This window comes from Amphiura filiformis, chromosome 20 (assembly GCF_039555335.1).
Source record: "Amphiura filiformis chromosome 20, Afil_fr2py, whole genome shotgun sequence".
Lineage (NCBI taxonomy): Eukaryota > Metazoa > Echinodermata > Ophiuroidea > Amphilepidida > Amphiuridae > Amphiura > Amphiura filiformis.
The window spans coordinates 19745946-19769486 of NC_092647.1; the positions used below are offsets into that span (position 1 = coordinate 19745946).

A 23541-nucleotide genomic window follows, 5' to 3' on the forward strand; every position below is an offset into this window, starting at 1 on the left:
TTCTTAAATCAAATCAATGCTTTGCTCTCATATTTAACAACAAAGATAAAAAAACCATCTGTTGATAATTAACATTCCACACTTTTAATTGTAAGAAATTGACAAAGATGATAGAAATTACTGGTACATTGTGCATACAAATGGGGGGTGATTGTTCATATTTTTAAATTCAAGCACTAGCCCTTCCCCGGTTATAAGCCCACCCCCATTTTTTAAGTGAAATCTGCTATCTAGGGAGGTGGGCTTATACCCGAGTGATTATGGTAATACAAATGGGGCTTCAGAGCAGAATGAAAACATTAGTAATTTCATGACTCGGAATTACTATGGACCTACTGATATTCAAAAAGCATTGTATGCAGGGATGCAGTTTTAAAAAGTAAAAAACTGTATTACACAAAGGAAAACAGGACACTACTCTATGTGATATGTGCTATACAAGTAATAATACCGGTCTTATTTTTTTAAGGAAAGCATGTTGCTCAGTATCTTACACATAACTTGTTATTTGGCAATTCCAGTCAAAATCCATACACCCCCTATCCATACACCCCACACAAGGGGTGTAGATTTCAAATGGGGATACCTGAATGGGCGATTCTGCTTGAAATCTACACCCCTGTGTGGGAGATTAAGGTCATGTCTTCCATAGGGGGTGTATGGAGTTCAACTGGAATAGCGCATTGCATTATCCTACTATTGCACGTGTTTAAATAAATTCTGTTCATCAGACAGAATAAAAATTGAGTTGTCAACAAGTGGCAGTATAGAAAACTCAAGGAATTTTATGGAAGGATTAAACCCAATGCACCCCAGGAATTTTTGGTAAATTTCAAGTTTTACCAAATTCTTTGGTGTTTGTGATATAAAAGAGTGTACGACTCAAGTTTTTGAACATTCAACCTAGTGTATATATACCACCAAAACTTTCACTACAAGCAGTCACAGCTTACTATTATTTAGGTTCAATCCTGACTCAACACACCTAGGGCCTAAAAAAATTGTTTGATGGCGTAACATAAAAACTTCTTTCTTTTTTTTCCTTTTTTTTTACAAACATTTTATGCTGTAAATTGCTTTTTTTCTTTCTTTTTTTTTAGCCAAAAAATATGAAAAAAAGTCTAGGGTCTGGCCTATTTTTAGGGTCGGTCGGGTTACGCCAATCAAACAATTTATTTTTAGGCCTAATGGGGTGAAACAAGTCAAGTGAAGATAGAAGGTCCAATGACGATTTCAATAAGAGAGTGCAGTACACTATTTCCACTTCCAAAAGCCAAAAAAGTAAACATGGCCAAGTATGCATTCCCCTCCCACAATTCCTTGAGTCAACTATAGTACATAGGTACGTGTACACAGATATGTTAATATACACAAAGCATTATAAAACACCTGTCTGATGCTAAGCCCACTATAACATCAGTAATTGTTGCGATACCTTTCTCTTTTAATATACAGGCTGTATTTTGTCTACCAATGAGCTCCACAAACTTGGTCTGGACTGGAGCCAGCTTTTTTCTAACATTGAGCCTATGTTACCTGTCTGATGTTATGCCCTTTATAACATCTTCACCAGGCTGCCAATGGGCTCCAAAAGTAGCACAGAGCTCCATTTATTTCCCACCTTGTACCTCGTCGTCTGTCTGTGGTAAAGCCTAACCATGTGCATATGTTACCTTTGTGATGTTAAGCCCTTTATAACATCTTTACCAGGCTGCCAATGGGCTCCAAAAGTAGCACAGAGCCCATTTATTTCCCACCTTGTACCTCGTCACCTGTCTAACGTGAAGCCCATAATAACGTCTGACACTGATGAGATACCTTCCTCCTCTAACTTGTTGTCGACCAGCGAGACAGAATGTGATGCGTGTATCTGTTCAGAACAACAAAATCACAGTGAATTAGAAATCATTTAAATCCCCTCAAATCAACATGGTGACACATATCTATTGAAAATTTTATGAACAATTTTATTATGATGCCAATTTTTTTTAGCTTAAATGAAAATGCAAATTTTGGGCATTGCTACACAAAAAAATGAATATTGTATAGCTCGTTTTGCGACACACATAAGTCGAACGCTGCTCGGTAGGCTTTCTGAGTATCCAATCTATCAAAATAAAGCAATGTTTTTTCTCTGGTATTTGTGTGATATCTGACACGTGGGTACCATTTCTCACCTTAGGTAAACCATTTTGCAGGCATCCTTTGACAAATTTGACTCCACTTGGACCAGCGTCAAGTCCACACGTGTGACAAAACTCTATCGTATCTGCTTCCGAGTCAAACATCAGCCAACGTGTGAGCACAGGGATGGGGAATGTTAGGTTCTTGCTGCTATATGCTGTGTTTAGGATGCACAATGCTCTCCTATAGAGAAACAAAGTAAGGAATTAACATATATTATAGTATTTATGATAAAATGGCAGTGACATTATGCATTAACAACAACAGAAACATAAAGGGAAATTATTCCCCCAAATATAGTTCATAGTTATAATTAGGGATAGGACTATCATGGCTATGCATTATGGATCTGGGTTTGGTTAGAATTGGATTTGGTACCAGGCTAACAGGATAGATTTCTAGTATGGAATCAGCAGCTGACAACAAATAATCTGATCAAATTTCAAATTCTTCTTGATGCCATGTACACCAGTAACGGAACCACGTAGTAAGGGACCGGTCACTATTTAACCCAGGAGGAATGAGTGAGGGACCGGTCACTATTTAACCCAGGAGGAATGAGTGAGGGACCGGTCACTATCTAACCCAGGAGGAATGAGTGAGGGACCGGTCACTATCTAACCCAGGAGGAATGAGTGAGGGACCGGTCACTATCTAACCCAGGAGGAATGAGTGATTTCAAATTTTATTTGAAGGAACATTTCATGCTCCACCATTTGCTTCTGTAGAAAAATTCTGAGTTAATCCTTATTTTATGAAATTTATCCATTTAAAATTTCACATTCCTCCTCTTCCCTGACCTTGGCAAAATATTTTGGATTCCCCTTGCTCACAAAAAAATATCACATCCCCCACCCAACCTATTTATTAAAAATCGCTGTAACCCACCTCCCATGGTACATTGCAAATTACTTGGCTTATTGATAACAAAGAATCAACAAAACTTTTAATAGATATGTTATGTGAATAGAAAGTACTCACCACCTTATGTCAATGACATGTCTATGTAGAGCACAACTCTGTATATAAGTACACTGAGAAGCAAGGCGCCACAGTCGAATAAAATTACCTTCCCAGAATGCTCTACAAATTGCTATGGCTAGTTGTACACAGGGCTGACATCTGAAGATATAGCAAACAAAAACAAAGAATTCAACATCCACAACCTTGATTACTGTAAAGTTCTTTTCCTCTTTTACTGAAGTACATTCTGTGTAAATATTTACTTAGCCAATTGAAATATCAGCACCTCATCTCATGAGACAAGTCCAGTTGTGTGCAGTGTTGCCAAAACTTTTCACCGTCAAGGCGCGGCGCATTGACTCGCCAGGCCGCGGTAAAGGATTCTCAAGTAGCCCAATTTTTTTAAGCTTCCAAAAAAGCGCCCAAAACCGGATATTTGGGCGGATTTACCCGAATTTAGAACGCAAAACACCCAATTGGGCGGAAAAGCACTTGACTTTCAAACTTCCGGTACTTACTGGGAAGTTACTGACCGATCAATAAATGGTCACAAAACCCATTGTAATTTCAATTTGGAGCTTCAAAGACTCAAAACCTTTATAAATCGGCTAAATTGAAAGGAAAATACATCAAATTAGTGCATGACCTGAGACTGGCATAAAAGTAGCCCAATTTTAGACAAGTAGCGGCATGCTTTTTTGAGTAGCGGCAAGTGATCGCCAAGTAGCCCAATTGGCGTTGGCATCACTGGTTGTGTGACCCTGGCATGACTTGGTTACATGTAATAATCATGGCTCAAAAATTGACAGGTGAGAAAGGATTCGGCTGAGGGTTGTAGTTACAATGAAAAAATTGGTAATTTTTGCCAAACTTATGACAATTTTGAGATGCCTTTGGCCAGTGGTATTTTGACACACCAAATTCTAGACAGAGTGAACCTGCCTCAGGGATGTTACCCCCTAAATACATACACACACTACCCCATAAAAACAGGTCACAATTTGTCCATTAGCAAGCATGCTACCTCCTTGACATCTTCTTGGATATGTGAAAGAAAGACATGAAAATTTAAGTTGCCCAGTTATGAACTAATTCCTTAGTTCTTACTTACTGTATATGCTTAGGTAAATTCACTGTATGTCTAGCTGCCTCAAATGACCCTGAAATTTAAATATAAAAGCGGGGAAAAAAATAAAATTTGGCTTTCTTTGACCGCTTTGTGATCTGATCAAGAATAATGGGCTGCAAACCACCACTGTCCAAAGTAGACAACAGAATCAAATAACTTCCTTTACCAGTGCTACACATGGTACAGGTCATGTCTGTGCTTAAGGTGGCTGTATCGGCTACGGTGTCATGCTCAGAACTCCTTGAAAATGATATAGGATGTGTGTATTGATGAGAAAACCTTACTTGCCAAGTTTTAATTTTTAATTTTTCCAACAAAGCGTTTTGAGTTACCCAATTTTTGTCATCTCAAAATCCCATTGAATTACTACAGGGAAGGGCTTTTGGCACTTTGCCAATTTCTCAAAATAGCAACATTTTTGAAAACAAAGATTTTATTAAAACTGACTTTTCTCTCCTTTATAGCAGTTGTATATTTAAGTTTTAAGTTTCATTTTGCTGCCAATATATCACAGAATAATACAAACCAAGTTTATTTTCTAACTTAGTGTTACCTAAGTATATATTTAACAGGAATGTTGGTACTTTTTATGATTTTTGATTTTTCTAGAAACACTAAATTACCTAAATTCTAGGATTTTTTTAGCCAACAGGGAAGGGTGCTATGGTTACCAAACTTTCAGGGATGGTAAATAAGATTAATATCTAAATTCTGTCGTCAGTTTTTTCCAATTAAGTGTTTCTATATTAAGTTACAGTGTTTTGAACATTCCCTAAAATTAAAAATGGAAAAAATAATTTTTTTTTTTTAGTAAACACTTTATCCAAAAAAACTGACGAGAGAATTTAGATATTATGCTTATTTACTATCCCTGAAAGTTTGGTAACCATAGCTCCTTCCTAAGTGGGCAAAAAAAATCAAAAACTGTCAAAATTAAGGTAATTTTCAAAAAATAAAGAAAAACATAAGAATTGTTACAATTCTTATAAGACTCTTAAAATAGGTGGGGAAAATACTTTTCTTTGTTATTTTAAAGATTTAAATGAATAGACCTGATTGATCAGACACAGGAGCTATTTTTCTGCAAGGGTGTTGTATCCGAGGCAGCTACCTTAAGAGTATATTATGGAAGTAGATAGGCTTTCATGACGGAATTCCATAACAACTGATTTTTATTCGGGTGCGCCGTCGGATATCACATTACCGGTGCAGCCGGTCAATGTGTGAAAACTACAGTACTGGTGCAGCCAGACACCGAGTGCAAATGGTCGATAGAGCATATTATATCTGCACAACATCAGAATGGATTGGGATGGCCAGGCGTCCCAATTGGGATGGTCAAGAGGCCCTACTTTCTTGACTGCATGCTACATGTACACATATATACATGTATGGTATTCTGAACAAGTCCCCTCCAAAGGACAGAGTGCACTTATGGTTCATTTAACAAATCAATCACTCAACTTAATTCCATGATCAAATTACAAATCATACAATTATGAAAGAGTGGTCAAAAGGGCAGTGGGGAAGTCTGAGTATAGTCCATAGATGTTAAAAACTAAATTAAGATATTTTCCCCAAGATAATACCCAAGCAAGTCTAGTAAGCAAGTAAACACATGCATAAATAAATTGTCAAACTGACCTAAATTATAGAGCAGGTATAGGGATTCAAATTCTGGCCGGCACGGATGCTCCAAGTCTTCGCAAGTCCTGTAAAATACCAACAGCCGCTTGATACACTCCTGCGCATGGTCAGCGTTGATTTTACTATCATAGGATGACGGCGCTTCTGTACATAGTCTGTAAACAGGAAGAAAGAATTCATGAGATTCCATCAAAACAAGTACACAATAACGTCGCTGGGCAGGAGAACCACTTACGTATATTTTGACTGCTACTCATTTGGCAAAAAAAGGAACAGTACAAAATGTCCTATTGGAAGGCTTTTTTTATCATTTGGCAGGGGACATCAAACATACTTGACTAACAAACAAGGCGGTTCTCGAACCACGAGTCTCGCCTGCTTTCACGACCGCTTGCTTTTGTAATTGCCTGCTTATGCGATGAACCTTGTAATGGAAGTGTTATGGCGATATGGAAAAAAGTGAATGTTAATTATAATTATTTGGAATTCCTGCATCAAGTGCCCATACAACAGTTTTTACTAATTTGACCTCAGATGACCCCTGGTGACCCTGAAATGACCTTCTAAAATTTGGCTTTAGATGTTGATTGTACCCACCAAGTTTCATGGCCATACGACAGTTTTTACTAATTTGACCTCAGATGACCTCTGGTGACCTTGAAATGACCTTCCAAAAAATTGGCTTTAAATGTTGACTGTACCCACCAAGTTTCATGCCCATACAACAGTTTTTACTAATTTGACCTCAGATGACCCCTGGTGACCTTGAAATGACCTTCCAGAAATTTGGCTTTAAATGTTGACTGTACCCACCAAGTTTTATGCCCATACAACGGTTTTTACTAATGTGACCTCAGATGACCTCTGGTGACCTTGAAATGACCTTCCAAAAATTTGGCTTTAAATGTTGACTGTACCCTCCAAGTTTCATGCCCATATGACAGTATTTACTAAATTGAGCTCAGATGACCCCTGGTGACCTTGAAATGACCTTCCAAAATTTGGCTTTAAATCTTGACTGCACCCACCAAGTTTCATGGCCATACGACAGTTTTTACTAATTTGACCTCAGATGACCCCTGGTGACCTTGAAATGACCTTCCAAAAATTTGGCTTTGAATTACACCACATTTCGCCATAATACATTCTAGAAACGCTTGCTGTTAGAATAAGAAAAATTTTAATGCTAATTTATTGCACATTCTAGGGAAGCGTGGTTACCTTTTTAAAATAACAGAGTGAGAGGGTTTTCAAGAAAATATTTTTCCTGTCAAAACTGAAGCATCCTCTGTATAAAAGAAAATATGAATATTAACTGCACATCATATATAACGATTCGGGATACCCAATTGTGTGGCACATTTGATGTCGTTTATGAGGCAGAGAATTTTATTTCAATTTTATATACGCCAAAAATATTTTTTTAATTGAGCAAGAATAAGGATAGAAAAAACGTTGAAAATTCTATGTATAAATAACATTAGACCCGACAAAAGATTACTGTTTCGTTTTTATGGTACTCTAATCTTTTATTTCCTGAAAAAAAAATTTGGGTCTAATGTCGAATATTCACATACTTGATCAAAACATCGAACGTGTATACAAGAAAATGGTAGGTTTTCCTCTATAGTATTTTACTGACCATGGAAATGTACTGAGACACAAGCACGTGTCAAAATCGATATAATGTATTGTCCATATAGACGCCCAGTTATCATGCTTATCGTTGGATTTTTTTGTATAAACACGCAGTTAACAACAATTGAGCGCTAATAATACACATAAATGTTTTTATTTGAAATAAAATTCCAAAATATGGTACGTTTTCTGCCTTTGCTTGTCACGTGGTAGGCCTATGTTGAAGTTGCGATTATATCTTCAAATAAGTTTCAAATGAATTCCAACAAGACAAGTGGCCGAGTGGTCTAAGGCGCTGGGTTCATAGTGTGTCCAAAGCAGTCCGCCGCCGTGAGTTCGAACCCCGCCTCCGCCAAACTTTAATGAAGTAAAATTAAAATTAAAATTTTACTTTTAACAAAATTTCATATTGGGGAAATGTGACTGGCAGAATTTATGTATGGCGTGGAGTGGTGTGGCTTTGAATATTGACCGCACCCACCAAGTTTCATGGCCATACAACAGTTTGTACTAATTTGACCTCAGATGACCCCTAGATGACCTCAGTGACCTTGACCCACTAACCAATACAAACCGGTTCTGTCTCGGGTCAAGATGCACCCACCCACCAAGTTTGAGGAACGTGCGACTCCTAATCTCCGAGAAAATAGGCGGAAGGCAAACTTTAACCAAAACTTTAACCAAATTTGTCACATACACACACACGCCCCACACATACACACCCCCACACATACATACGGAAAAGTGATTATATAGTCTCCTGCCTTATCAGGCGAGTCAAAAACAACATCTTTGAACAGTTTTTGCATCATCTGCAGATATGACATTCTGTACTGTTCCAGTTTGCCAAATGAGTAACAGTAAAAATTTGCATCTAGGTTTTTTCCTGCCCAGTGACAATATAAGCATGCATCAGGCCCATGGACAACTATAATTTTTCAATTTGGCATGGTTTCATCAAAATAAGGTGCTGACAATGAGTAGATCAAAATATTGGAAGAGTTAATATTGAATATGGTTCATTTAAAAGGGCATTTCGTGATCCACAGCCTCATCCCCCCACTTTTCTCAAAAAAAAGTTGAGATTTTTATGTCACTGGAATACTCTGGCTACATAATGTGTATGTACAAAATATTTCTTGCAGATTAATTCGTTTAGCAAAGATATCGCAAAATTTGAATTTTGTTCTGGTGCACCAGAACGAAATTACAACGTATTGTCTATGGAGCAGTGTAATACACATAATCATGCATAACTCGCAAACGCAAAATCAGAATCAACTGAAATTTTGGGAATATGCTTTTTTCGTAGATATGTACTGAAAAATGTCATAAAAAGAGGATGCTAGGATCACGAAATACTCCTTTAAATAAGACACCACATTTTGATTTTAAAATCACATCACATAAGCAAACATATCAGAGTGTGGTCCTATCAGGACCCAAGCATGTTCCCACAGAGAATACAGACTTACTGGTTGAACAAACAAGACCAACATTACCTATAGCCAGCATAGATGTGGAACTTTGTAATCCACTGCAATATCTGGAGGGCATCTTTCCCCGTCAGTCTCTGTATAACCATGTCTTGGCGCACACTTCGTAGTCTATCAAACACAAAATTATAAAGCTTCACAAACGGCCAGTCGGGTCTGGTTAATATCCTAATGAAGATGTGAGACAAGTAATAAATTCAGATATTGAGTGCCACTGAGTAGTTAGGGTTAGGATTAAGGTTAGGTTTCAACTACCGTGATTCGTCCCCGAGTATAGTCCCACGCTCGAGTATAGTCCCACCCCCCATTTTTCAAAAATTCCAGAAATTGTAAAAAAAAAAAAAATTTGTAAGTTTTTTTTTTGGCTTTGCAGTGTCCCTGGACCTGGACCTAGACCTAGATGCTAGGATCATTCATGGTTGACCTAAAAAAAAAAAAATTCAAGATGTTTTGTATTTTTAATATGAAAATTGATATTTTCTATTCATGTCATACTCTATTAATGATATCAAAATGCATTCAAATTCAAATTTTTAATTTAATTTTTTTTTGAAATTGAGTATAATCCCACCCCCGATTGTGAAAAATTTTCACCTAAAAACGGGTGGGACTATACTCGGACCAATACGGTACTACTAGATTTTTATGGGTAGACAACTTACGTTGTACCGCGCCCATCTTGTCCTCTTGAACCTAGAGGATGAGTGCAGATATCAGAACCGGGATGGCTCATTCTCTTTTGAATAGCTCTGACACTTTAACATGCACAGGGATGAATCCTCCTGAACCCGGGACCAACGGCTTTACGTGACTTCCGAATCACGGACGTCACATACACTACCTATATCTGCACATGCTAAGCAGTGTATGGGGGCGAGAAGAAATTCTACAATTATATCAATTCTGTAATGAAACTGGACTTAATTGAAGAATTCCCAACCATATAGGAACTTTTTGGGAGGGATGAGAATTTTCACCTAAGGCAAGCCCAAGGCTCGAACCTTCGCCGATCGTATCTTCCGGCCGACAGCGCAACGCCTTAACAGCTTGGCCATCTCGCCCTCATGAAATAAGGTAGTAAGCTCTTTCTCTCTCTCTTTCAGTAGGGACACAGCTTCTTTTGGCTCTGTACTTGCCATATTGGGCTATTCCAGTTGACCATACATCCCCTATGGAATGCATGTTCGTAATCTCCCCCACAGGGAGGTGTAGATTTCAAGTGGAGTCGCCCATTCAAGTAACCCCATTATTTGAAATCCACACTCCCTGTGTGGAAAATTACTGTCATGTCTTCCATTGCGCATGTGTGGATATCAACTGGTACGAATATGGTTTCATTAATTACTTGGTGTGTCTGGACAGACAGTACATAATTTTAAGACTCCAATGGTGACCTCAAAAATTCAGTCGAACTAATTTTTGCACTGTGTGACAAAAATTCAAACTCTGTCACCTAACGCAAACAAACTATATTATATACCTATTCACCAGGTATTCTACAGTAGTAAGCAGCACCTCTGCAGGTCGTAGGTCAGCTGGGCTAGCCTCTGCCTTTCCAGCCGCTGGACGAGAGTATTCTTTGATAGTTGCCTTCGGGTCAGCTTTTGGTCTATATGAATGATAAAACAGAATATGTTCCAAGAAGTTGATTAAAATTGAAGATTTCAGAATACATGCAGTGTCATAAGTACAAGCATATAAGGCAACCTTTGGTTTAATTTTTGAACAGTTTACATTTCGTATTGCATTGTCAACAACAGGTGTACTACAAAATGAACAATTGTGAATTTCTGACCCACCCTGTAAAATGAAACCAGCTAGAATATTTGTGACTTCATTCCACTGGCAGAGCATTCTGGGACAGACATTGCAAGATGTAGACGGGTTTTTATTATGTACCGAAAGAATTCATAGGATTAGTTTTTCGTATGTGGACGGCGGACGTGGTACGTAAATGCATGATGTTGTTATACAGTTAATTTTATGTGATGTAATCAAATGTACAGTGAACTTCACAGCTCATGTAGCCTACATGTAGGACTGCTAAGAATACATGATTTTGGAGGCCAAAAAACGCACCCCGATTTTTTTTCAATTTTTTCAATTTTGTATTAATTTATTTATTTTTGTATTTATTTTTGTATTTTTTTTATTTTCTTCAAATTTTTTTTAATGATGGTAGCGTTTGATGTTAGGTCCAGGGACTCTCCAAATCCGCAAATGAATTAAAAATCGCAAAAAAAACCCAAAAAAAACAAAATTTTTAGATTTTTTCAAAAATGTCAAATTTGGAGCCAAAATACGCAAATTGAGGCGCAAATAACGCAATTGCATATATTCTTAGCAGCCCTACCTACATGTATACGGTACTGCACTCTGACAGGCAATTCTTAGAATCTTACAGAAATAAATAATGCATACATTACAAGTACATAAATACCAATAATGTCACAAGTTGATCACATCCACATACAAACACTAATATGTGGTTGTGGTATGAAAGCGATCAAATGTAGGGTTGAGTCACTTGGCTATATGCCACTGCTGATCACATACCTTTTATTTTTTTCAGTGCCGGCCACCATCTCAAGGGGATGTAACCTGTGCTGTTGTTCTCTCCTGAAAATGATCACAAAAATAAAACCAACATGAGATTACATGAATTGGATTTCTATGAAGTTTTTCCCAATTACACAAATAAATATGTTTTTTGTCATTTGGAGGATATTTCATTCAATTATGATATATTTGTTTGCTCTTTTATTTCGGAAACTTCACGCTGAACATTGAAGAACTTTTTTTTTAAAGAACACTGTTGGTATCATTCAAGATGTTATTTTCTTGTATGTTTTGAATCAATAATTCTATGCAGCAGATATTGTAGATTTATCACACTTCTAATTGTTCACCCATTTGTTAAGTTCCCGTAATGTTAACATTTTCAAAAGCTTGCTAATTGGCTAATTTTGGTTACCCATTGAAGTCAAGTTATCAACTGTACATGTTATGAATCATTAAGTGAAGAAATTTAATCTACAAATTATGAACCAAAGCTATACCCACAATGTTTGTATTGCTAACTCATATGTGAAGCCTCCGAAACTAATTTTTTTTTAAATTTTTTTTTTCTCACAAATGTTTTATCTATATAAATAAAAGGAAGTCGCTAAATCTTGTCCAGAAGCAGACTCCCGAGATGATTTGACTTTCAGCTCTGATTTATTCGTATATTGATCGGGTACATATTGCCATTAAACCATCCGACGTTCATTTTTGCAAAACTATTCAATCACTATGGAAATAACAAAAAAAATGGTCAGTTGCTAGGCCGTTGAGGTCAACAACCTTATGGGTCAGGTCATGACAGCAAACGCGTCAAGTGGCGAGTCACGCACCTGCGCGTACACCTAGGGTAGCGCTAGGTTGCTTTTTGGGGTCCCGGACCCACCAAAATAGAGTTCGGACCCCCTGTTTTTCAATTTTCTGCAAGTTCAGGGGTCCCTGCAGACCCCCGGTTTTTCAATCTAGCGCTATTGCACACATACTATTTATGCTGCATTTGTGCAACCTGGACTCACCAAACTCTACTCCGGACCCCCTACTTTTTAATTTTCTGCAAGTTCGGGGGTCCCTGTGGACACTGGAGTGTTTAGTTCTAGCACTACCCCTGCCTGCGCGTACACGGCACCATGGTTTCACACGCTTTACCGCGCATGGTATGGACGCACTTAATGTTGGCTTACCGCGCGTACGCCTACGTATGTGTACGCATACGTGACTGACTACTTCTGTGAGCCAGTGGCGGATCCCGACATTTGGGAAAGGGGGGGGGGCACACTCGAAGTTTTTGCCGCCACCTTCTTGAATGGCCATGAAGCCCCATTGTGTCGCGCGCTGTGCGGGGGGTTGTGTCCCCTCAGAATTGGAAACGTGGTCAAAGTAAAGGCCTTGAAGCCATTTCGGGGGGATCAGTGGGTGTAAGCTGATGAAAAAGGGGGTCATTGGGCGACAGATTTGCAAAAAAGTCCACTTTTCAGAGGGAATGTTGAAATGTAGCCAACAGGGACCGAATTAGTCGTTAACTGTTCAGTATTAGCTCGAAAAGGTTAAATGTTAGTTGGTGGGTGAAAGTCCACAAATACGGAAATGTTTTGCTGCAACTTTTAAACATGTTTCTTACATGTTTTATGCTATTATAACACGGAATTGAAACGTTTTCTAGCAACCTCTTCTAACCTTAATGTTTTATGTTTGTTGGGATAAAGTTAAAATCAATCATTCTGTCACGAGCTGTTTCAAAAGTAATCTGAGGGATTGAGTTAGTAGGCCTAACAACATTATCACAGGTCTGGATAATTATGTTTATCAAGCTAACACGATCACGGGCACGATCATTACTATACTGGATGAATAATCTACACCAAGACACCATGATTATCATCACCGTTTACCATGTTGACCAACCACTCCCGTTTACTAACCGCTCCCGTTTACTCCACAAGCTAGTTCATCATAAAAAGAGAAAAAAAACTTTGGGGGTATACCCCATAGCCTATTCCGCGATCCCTTGTGTTCGCTAAAAAGATTGTGCTCTAATTGGATAGTAAAATTAGCCGGCACTCAACTTGGGCTAGCTATAACCCTGGAAGCCTCCGAAACAATTTTTTTTTTAAATAATAATTTTTTTTTTCTCACAAACGTTTTATTCATCATAAAAAGAGTAAAAAACAAAAAAAATTTGGGGTATACCCTAGCCTATTCCCTGATCCCTTGTGTCGCTAAAAAGAAAAGATTGTGCCCGAGCCAGCCCTCCAATTGGATAGTAAAATTAGCATGCAATCAACTAGTCCTAGTAACTAGGAAGATAAAACACGGACAATAATCATTTGGACGTTAAATGAGCTGGTTGAGGTGTTGAGTTCCAGTAATTTGTATTCGTTGTACAAAGAAAGAAACATCACAATAATGTGGGTTGCTTGTTTGGACTCCAAGGATGAGGATTAACACAAATCATAGTCTAGGTATGTACAAATTTAAGCCACTTTTTGGGCAGCATACGGTACCTCAAATCATGTGTAGATTGAGCCCAAAAAGCATTGGGTGCATTTTACACATGGGTGATTATGGAATAAAAAGCAAACATGGGTATCATTATGAGCTAAATTATTAAGCAGTGAAAAGAAACAATTTTCTAGTTCAGTGAATTGTTTGAAACAAACAATGAGCATGGATTTCAATGGGGTACATACATGTATGTTAAAAGTATTATTTGAATAGTAATTTTACATAGTTGTACAACAATCAATAATATTGAATAATGCTGTAATCATGGTAATACATGTAGAATAATCTTCAGTAAAAATTCCACAAAGCAATATTTTGGGCTAGTAAAGAAATTGGGAATTGGGAGCCAGCATGCAATCTAAAATTTAATGTCCATATAAATTTTGTCCAGTATCAGTTTTTAAAATTTAGTGTCCATAATTTTGTCCAGTATCAGTATCAGTGAACAAAGGCTTAAATTACCCTATTCTCTCGGTCAGGGCCATGTCACATCCATTCATGCATTGGCGTGAAAACAACTCAGTGAATGTGAATGCTGTTTTCACTCCAGTGCTATAGTATTAGCCCTTTCGCAATTACAACTGCGCATATGGTCATTTTCACAGTAAAGGGTGTAACTTTTGATTTTTGGGTCAAAATTTCAAACCACTTAAATATGTTTCTGTTTACTGAAATCATGCATAGAAGCAACTTAAATTCCAGTAAAATAATGTTTCAAGGCTTAAACCTTTTGATTTCTAATAAAAAATTGACATTTCCATAACATTTTGGTTAAAATCTAAGAAAAAATGTATTTTACATAACCTCAGAAAATTATGACATGAAAGCTGGAATACATGTGAAATCCCATTCCAAAGTAAGTCAACAGATATAAGTTAAATTTTATACCATGTTTTGCTATGTTTGTAATTGCAGTTTTGAAAATTTTAACATCAAGTGTCATTTACAATGGAATTTCCAAACCTTAAACATATTTTTTAAGTTTTAATTGGGTTCCTAAAATATTTTGAATGTCTAACTTCATGTACAAATACTACTTGATGAAAGGAACCTCCCAGCCAAGTTTCACAGAAATTGGAGTTATTTTTTAGAATTGGCAATTCAAGCAATTTGTGTTTCGGAGGCTTCAGTTAACAACACAGGTGATCATAAAAGTAAAATATTTGGCTAACCACTACAAGTTGACATAAAAAATAGGTAAAAAATATCACAATTACTAATTTTCATGCTTTGCTTCTAAGTATTGAATTTCAGTTGTGACAAAAATTAAATTATCACAGCAAGTCATTTTTTTTTGTTTCGAGGCTTCATGTTAACAATTGTTAAACATTGCAGAAGTAGTTTTTTGAAAACAACAGTGTTGGGATCATCTAACCTGTTATTTTCTTGTGTATATTGAATCAATGATTCTATGCGGCAGATATTGTAGATTTATCACATGTTAATTTTTTCACCCATTTGTTAAGTATGGTGTTTTTTGCATGTGAAGCCTCCAAACAGGCTTTTTGGGTATCAGTATATTTTTCAAACATTAACCATAATGTCAAATTTTTTTTTATTTTATGACATTCTGCACATATCAAGTAATAATTACAATGCAGATATCAGTATGAAACACACCAATTTAGATATGCATAGATGATAATTAATCTTATTGTTGTTTCGGAGGCTTCATTTGTTTCGGAGGCTTCAATTGTTAACGGAAAGTTTGTATTGGGTCCCATTTTCAAACGGTGATATATATCTCCACGATTTAAAAACATGTGACTTGAGGATCTACGTTGCTACATTTTGATAAATAGATTGGATGAGCTCTTTTATTTATATTTGCACAAGCTTGCTGAACAGTTTGTTTCGGAGGCTTCAAAAAAGTTAACGGAAAAACGGCTCTTTGAAGTCAAGATTTTATAAAAATTTTAAAAGCTTGCAAATCGACTAATTTTTGTTACCCATTTCAAGTTAAGATATCAACTGTTATGAATCAAGAAGAAGTGAAGAAATAACCAAGAATTATGAACCAAAGCTACACCCACAAAGTTTGTTAACGGAAAATGAAGCCTCCGAAACGACAAATATCAAAGTCCGGTTCTCAAAAATACAGGGCTGTTCACAATTTAAAAATCTAATGTGGCAGTGTTTACTGAACATATGACTGTACTTTCAGGATAAGAAAAATTATCCATGAACTAACTGAAGAAAACACAGGGTTTTACAAAAATGTTACTATTTTTTATAGTTTTTCAAAATGGCAATATTAAGTACATTTAAGCCTGCTAAAACTGAACGCAGTAACTCCCAAAGCTGATTATGGTACCCAAGGTAGCTGCTAACTAGATGACTTATGCGGCCAAAAATCATGGAATTCTGTGGCTTTATTAGAACACTACGGATTAAAATGTTAAAAATCCAAAGTTACACCCTTTACCATGAAAATGACCATATGCAGAAACAAAGTCGCCAAATAAAAATAGCGATAAACACAACGAGACTACTGTACAATGTACATTTTCAATGGGGTGAACTTTGATGTTTCCATAAAAACGTTTTGTACTGGAATTTCGCTGACAGTTTGGTCTTCACAGGAAATTTGTATTTGTATTTCAAAGGAAATATTAACATGCATGTAGAATGAATAAAAATAGTTTTACAAAAATATGTTTTTGAAGGAAGTGCAAAGCTGCTATCATCATGAGACTAAGATCTAGAAACACCCCCGTAATGCTGTTTTGGGGAATTTTGCTAGCAGGGAATCTTTTGGATGAAAGTCAATCTTTGAAAAGATGTAACTTTGCCACGGAAAGTACGTGCTATGACAAAAAGGTTTTCAGTTTTGGCTTTCTTTACCAAGGGCTTTAATTTGATATATAAATTGATGCAGTTTGATGGCAAATTTAAATTCACCTGGCATACTAGTTCACCACGTAAACTTGTATGGCTCAAAATTCGGACAGATAGTATCAGTTTGTGAATGAGGACATCGTATAAGTTCCTTGTACTACTGGCATACCTAAAACAATGTATGACACAGAAAACCCAAAAATTTTTCCAAATAAATAGAGATGTGCAGAGCACTCCAAAATCATGAAAATAATTGCCCCTACATGTACTATTATCGGGCGCACTGTAATTTGAACTATACGTCGAACAACTGAATACATGCACAACGTACGGACCAATATATTTTTGTAAACATTTTAGGCCTATAACAAAATGTATATTTTCGTACAATTGTACAACTATCGTTTCTACCCTATGACCTATAAAAGTTACCTGTTAGGCCCTTCGCACTTGATTATTAGTTTCCTGTTTACCGCCCGCATCCAAAATTGAAAATCTGCAAATAATTAATTATTTTATTTTTATTTCTAATTTTCTCCTTTAAAATAACTTTCAACTACTTCTACTTACTATTTTCTGACTTTAATAATAGCATCAATAATGATGAATCAACAAAGAGTACAACTCCACCTTCACTTATTTATAAAATCAAATATTGTTGTGAAATAATTAAATGCCCGCTCTAGTCAAAACGAGTCAATAGTTGCTTGCAATAGTTCAAACTAAATAAAGAAAATAAAAGATAATTAATAATTAATAATTAAAAGTCACCTCATCCCTTTTTCAAAATCTTTAACAGGAAACTAATAATCAAGTGCGAAGGGCCTTATCAAAGTGTCCGCAAAAAACTGGTCATCGCAAATCGCGCAAGTATCTTTGATGCTGAAAAGTCACGATATTCACGCAGGGACAGGCCGAAAACCTTACCTCGATCGTAAAATCCAGCCCATGCATGTCATAAAATAAATAATTCATTATTGTATTGTGTAAATGTCACTGATTGTGTCGACGTATTGTTATTGCACCTGTTACAGCAGAAGTCATGCTGAATTTATACTCGATCGCTGGATCACCATGTGAATTCACTTATTAAAAAAAAAAACCTCTACGACCAGGTTGTTAAGCATCGAGCACGCTGACTGGCTTAGCAAATATCAAAATAGTTTTGTAAACCTTTCTGGTTAGGCTTACTTTACTGGCGGGTCACATTAATTCATACCGTAAAAGGCCGTCGCCTTCATTGATTGGCTAACGATTGCGATGAATGGTGTTTGCAACCAATCACAAAACGGGTTACAAATAAATAAGGCGCCCATCGGAAATTTTGTGTGACGTCATGCCACGAGGTAGCCGGAGAGGCCGGAGAGGCCGGAGGCTTCGCTTTTCTGCTAGCTTTAAAAGCGAGCGAGTGGTATAAAGTCAGTTTCACAGCTGTGATTTATGGAGCATATCATAAAATCTCTGAGCACATACACAGCGGATTTGACAGATAAAAATGACATTTGCAATTCTGAGCAACGGGATTCCATGAAATTGAAGATTATGTGTGTTATTCTACAGGATCGGTAATAATTAACAGCTGGTCTGCAGTATTTGAAGTGCATATTGAAGTTTGTAAGTTTGTGAAGAGTCGTTCCATATCAAATCACCTAATTTTCAGAAAAGGTTGGCTGGTCACCCTCTCAGATTTTCTTTAAAATCACTTATATCATACACCTATGGGTCAAATGAACACATTTCAAACGGTAAGTCTCAACTCCTTGTCATTTCTGAGTTATGGCTCGTTGAATATTTGATGTTTTTTGATGCAATTTGTCCACTTCCCATTGAAATACACACAAAATTGTCCTAAATACCAACCCAAATTTTATGATGTGGAATGAGCCACCATAATCAAACTCACATGTTCAAATACTTCTATGACGTTCCTCTGTACCAGAAATCAAAGTGGTGTCAAGCCATCTTCATGGTTAAATGACTGTTTGGAGATCGCATTGAAATACACAGTAATGTTCTAATTCCCAGAATGTAAAGTTCATCAATTTACTGTGTATTTCAATGAGAGATTCAAACACTAATTTAACCATGAAGATGGCTTGACACCACTAAGATTTTTGGTACAGAGGAACATCATGCAAGTATTTTGAATTTGTGTGAGTTTGGTTATGGTGGATTATTTCCCACAAGGTCAAATGGGGTCACGAACGGGGGGTCTTTTGGCTGAGGAGTCATCTTTGAGCCCCTGTGAAATTTTTATTAAGCTAATGAGTGGTCTACCCTGCTATAGGGGGTCACACCTGAACCTATATTGCCTACTAAAGGCAAAATAGATGATGTCTGACATCTAGGATGAAGAGGAGGGGGGGTCAAAAACAGGAATTTGTCATGTGGCATTAACACGACCATACATTTTATATGTCTATATCAGCAAATGGGGGTGAGATACATTGTTTATGAGTCCAGAATCTGGTTATTTGGGTCAAAGACACCCTAGATTCCAATTTGTAGCCCTGTAGTTTACCCCTAGGGGAAGATACGGATGTCTAAACTCGGAAGAAAACTAATGTCGCGACACACGTGCCCAAAAAGGCCGGTTCTCGGAAACGACAAGGAGTAGAGACCTACCGTTTGAAATGTGTTCATTTGGCTTATAGGGCTATGATATAAGTGATTTTAAACAAAATCTGAGAGGGTGACCAGCCAACCCATTAGGTGATTTGAGATGTTTCGTACGTTATGTGCAATAGATATTACAGGAAGATTAAATTGGCACGCTTTCCTGCAATTTGTCTGTCGCTTACGAAAGTTATTGGGAGTTCAGGGCACGTCACGTCCGAGTGTGACGTGACCTCGCTGGGCATAAATTTGAACCTAAAATTAAAATTTAAATACTTACATTCGCCTCTCTCTGAAAGGACACATATCTATGCACGTTCCTCGCATCCAGATGTCTTCCTGCATCTTGTTTGGATAGTAGCCCCGCTCTAAATTTTTTTGTCATTTGTGTTTGAGACGAAACAACAACTTCAAGGCGCGGCGGCGTTGAGCTAGCTGTGCATGCAATGTCAGTGTGAATAAGCTTACCACCAACAACGTGGCGCCTTCGCTAGCTCTCCGTCATGTCCGTTAAAATTAATGTTCTGCACAGGCCATAATAAGACTGAAGAGGATAACATTCAGTTTTAATTAGCTAGTCTGTTACATTGTAATTTGCATTTTCAATACCTTTGGTTTCAAATGAATTTGCGAAGTTTTAATAGTTTGAGATTAGAAAATAGCCCTTAGCTTCACGACTTCCGGAGCTTCCAAGTTGTGACTTTAAACTAAATCCTCCAGTCTGGAATATACGCACGAACGAGCAGCTACCATGTTTGTCCGTCATTTGCGAGTGAGAGGCCGAGGGACTTAGGCTAGTTGGGACTGCCTGGTTGATTTAATCACCTCGGCCCACATTCATCTCGCCCCAAAGTAAACTTAGCCCTGCCTGGTCCAGCTCTCTATATCTTCCTCCTCCCCTCTACTCGCGCTCTTAATTGAAAAATAGGGGATGAAAGAATTAATATAATGAATTCTATTGGAGGTAAAACAGCTTTAGTGACGAGCAGGCCCTCATTTAAAACGGCATTTCGCCCTGATTTCGACCCGGGATTTGCGCCCAATGGGAGCTTTGATGTGGGGGGGGGGCACTCCCACTTTGGAGGTGACGCGTATCGTAAAATGGGGTAACTTTGGGCACTTTTCAGAGTTTTTAAACCACTGCTTCCAAACAAAACCAATTATATTTCTAATTCACTCTTTTTTATGACATTAGGGTTCCCTTCTAGGCCTACACCTTGAAGTTGAAAAGGATTTTTTAATAATTTTGCAAGGGTGTCCTAGGGGTTAAAAATAGCCTGACCAAAGTTACCCCGCATTTATGGCAACTTTGGGCAGAGTATTACATTCCATGAAGGAAAAAAAAAATCAAAAAATTGATCTTCGCTGTATATGGGCAAGTCATTGTTATTTTTTGTGACATTTGACCCCTTGCAAAATTAATCAAGCACACATCCTTGCTCACAAATATCAATTTTTATTTTTTCTGAAAAAAATGTAAAAAAATGCTCATTTTGGGTCAAAAATTCGAGGAAATTGGATATGAGCGGCTATTTCTTCCAAATATATTTCTTTACAAATTGACACCAAATAATTATGACTAAAAACAATATTGCTGTACGAAAATATGACCATTTAAAAAAATATTTGACCGACCAAAGTTACCCCGCTGACCGAAGTTACCCCCATTTTACGGTATGTAGGGCTGTTAAGACCCCCTTTTTTCACCATCGCTGTCACCCAAAAACCCCATTACCAGCACATGCTCTGTGACCCAAAGTCCCCATATTATTTTTAATGTTTCCTTTACTGTCGTGTCACCCAAAGACCCGTGACCCATATATTTCCATCTGAACAGCAACAAACCTCGTCTATTACTAATTTTGTTAATTCTTATGAAATAACAAAGCCATTTGAAGCTATTCAATTTTCGAGGCTTCTTTAGGCTCTCACACAAAGACCCCATTAAAAAAAAGTCAAATACCCCCCTCCCTCCAATTTAGATCAAACATTCCCAATGACCCCATATTTTTGTACATTATGTAAAACATATTTCTTGCAGATTAATTCGTTTAAAGGTGGGCATGGTGGGTAACCTGATTGACAACACCATCCCCTCACTTTACCCCATCAAAATGCTGATTTTGGTATCAGGTGAATGCTTATATTTTTCTCATTAACATGCTGAAATTAGGCCCCGGGAATTAGACGTTCCAAATTGGTATATATTTCCGGAGAAATCAAAAAACTGTCGAATTAGTCTTAAATGTGGTATACCATACTTCACTAATTCAACAGTTTTTTGATCATATCTTCGGAAATAGGCCTACACCGATTTGGAACTCCTAATTTCAATATGTTAATGAGAAAAATAGGATCTCTCATTTATTAGATGAACATGATGATTATCATTAATAAGAACACTGTAGACTACCAAAATCTTGCTGTATAAAATGTCAGTAATTCCGAGTCACATTTACAAGGAACATTTATATGTTCTTTACTCATGAATGTTTGAAAGGGACGACATTTTATGTTATAAGTCAGTTTTAAAGAATTTGATTTTCCAAATATATCAGGTCACAGATGGATGTTTGGATCAAAAAAGTCAATCACAATATTTGTCTATGACCAATGACCATGCGACCAATTTTGCTCAACTCAATTGGTCTCCACTGAAAATACACCCATCGATATACCAAAATCGCTGAACAGGGTACACCAAACCGTGGTAAACCAAGCCGAACGTTAAAGTGCGATTTTGGCCCGATAATATGGTCCAGGCTCAATCCTGCACCATTAGGCCTAAAAAAATTGTTTGATTGGCGTAACCCGACCGACCCTAAAAATGGGTCCGACCTAAAAAGTGAGAAAAAAAAAAAAAAAAAAAAAAAAGAAACAAAAAAAAAAGAAATAAAAAAAGCAATTTACAGCTTAAAATGTGTGTTAAATTATTTCTTTTAAATGCCGACTGACTGACTCTAATGTTAGGCCAATCAAACCATTTTTAGGCCTTATGGTCCAGCACCGTGGTCCAGGAGCATGTTTGACTTATAAATATTTTCAATTTAAGTTCATGCTCCAGGAGCATGTTTCACTACTTATAAATATTTTCAATTACATGCTATACTGAATGCTTCAGGAGCGTGTTTGATATTCAAACATCTGTGTTTAAACATGCTCCTGGAGCACGTACTAGCTGAAATTGAAAATATGTAAGTAGTCAAACCTGCTCCTGGAGCATGTACTTAAATTGAAAATATTTTTAAGTCACACATGCTCCTGTACCATACGGAGCAGGACCATATGGTGCAGGACCATAATGGTGCAGGACCATATATGGTCCAGGACTGGACTATTATATTATCAAGCCAAAATCGCACAAAAGCAGGGGGAATCTCCGGATTTTTGCGCAACGTTCTCATATAGCCTATATCCGCTATAATAAAGGTATATCGTCATATCTGCGTCAATGATTATCATTTCACAGACTTATTTTAATTAAATCGTTAAAAAACTGATCATGTGACTACTTCGTCTTTGTGTGATGTATTTTCGCGGGGAGACTCGAATTCGTTTCATTCTGTGTTTCGACAAGGCGACGAGACAATATTATGGTGGAGTTGTGATACCCAACTTGTGATGATCAATTTGACAAAGAAATATTCAAACTAACCCGGATAAATGCCAAACTAAAAGAATGTTGCTATCATAGGTAAGGTTTTTTCTTTTGCTTCTTGATTTCAAAACAGAAGAACTATATCGTTCCCTAGTCTTATTTTTGATTATGGAATATAATTTTGTAATCAATCAAAGTGATAGGCCTATACTTGCATGATATTCAATGAATCAAATCACAAGTACACGATGATGTATTTTGTTCAATGGCTAGAATACTTTGATATGAACATGATGAACCAGAGGATGATTTAAGGAAGCCCCATCATGCACTGTAAAAGTGTTATCACTAGAGTTTCAACTGCCACT

The 23541-nt window shown here is 37.1% G+C and overlaps 1 protein-coding gene across 1 annotated transcript; it reads right to left on the reverse strand.

Annotated features, from left to right (window-relative positions):
- Positions 1 to 1117: 1117 nt before the first annotated feature.
- On the reverse strand, positions 1118 to 20236 carry LOC140141905 (SAC3 domain-containing protein 1-like). The gene is made up of 9 exons (XM_072163781.1): positions 19856 to 20236; positions 11614 to 11676; positions 10538 to 10666; positions 9064 to 9225; positions 5921 to 6078; positions 4259 to 4307; positions 3166 to 3306; positions 2178 to 2367; positions 1118 to 1870 (listed from the first exon to the last, which is right to left on the reverse strand). The coding sequence occupies exons 1-9, from the start codon at positions 19918 to 19920 to the stop codon at positions 1769 to 1771; spliced, it is 1059 nt and encodes a 352-aa protein (XP_072019882.1). The 5' UTR covers positions 19921 to 20236; the 3' UTR covers positions 1118 to 1768.
- Positions 20237 to 23541: the final 3305 nt, after the last annotated feature.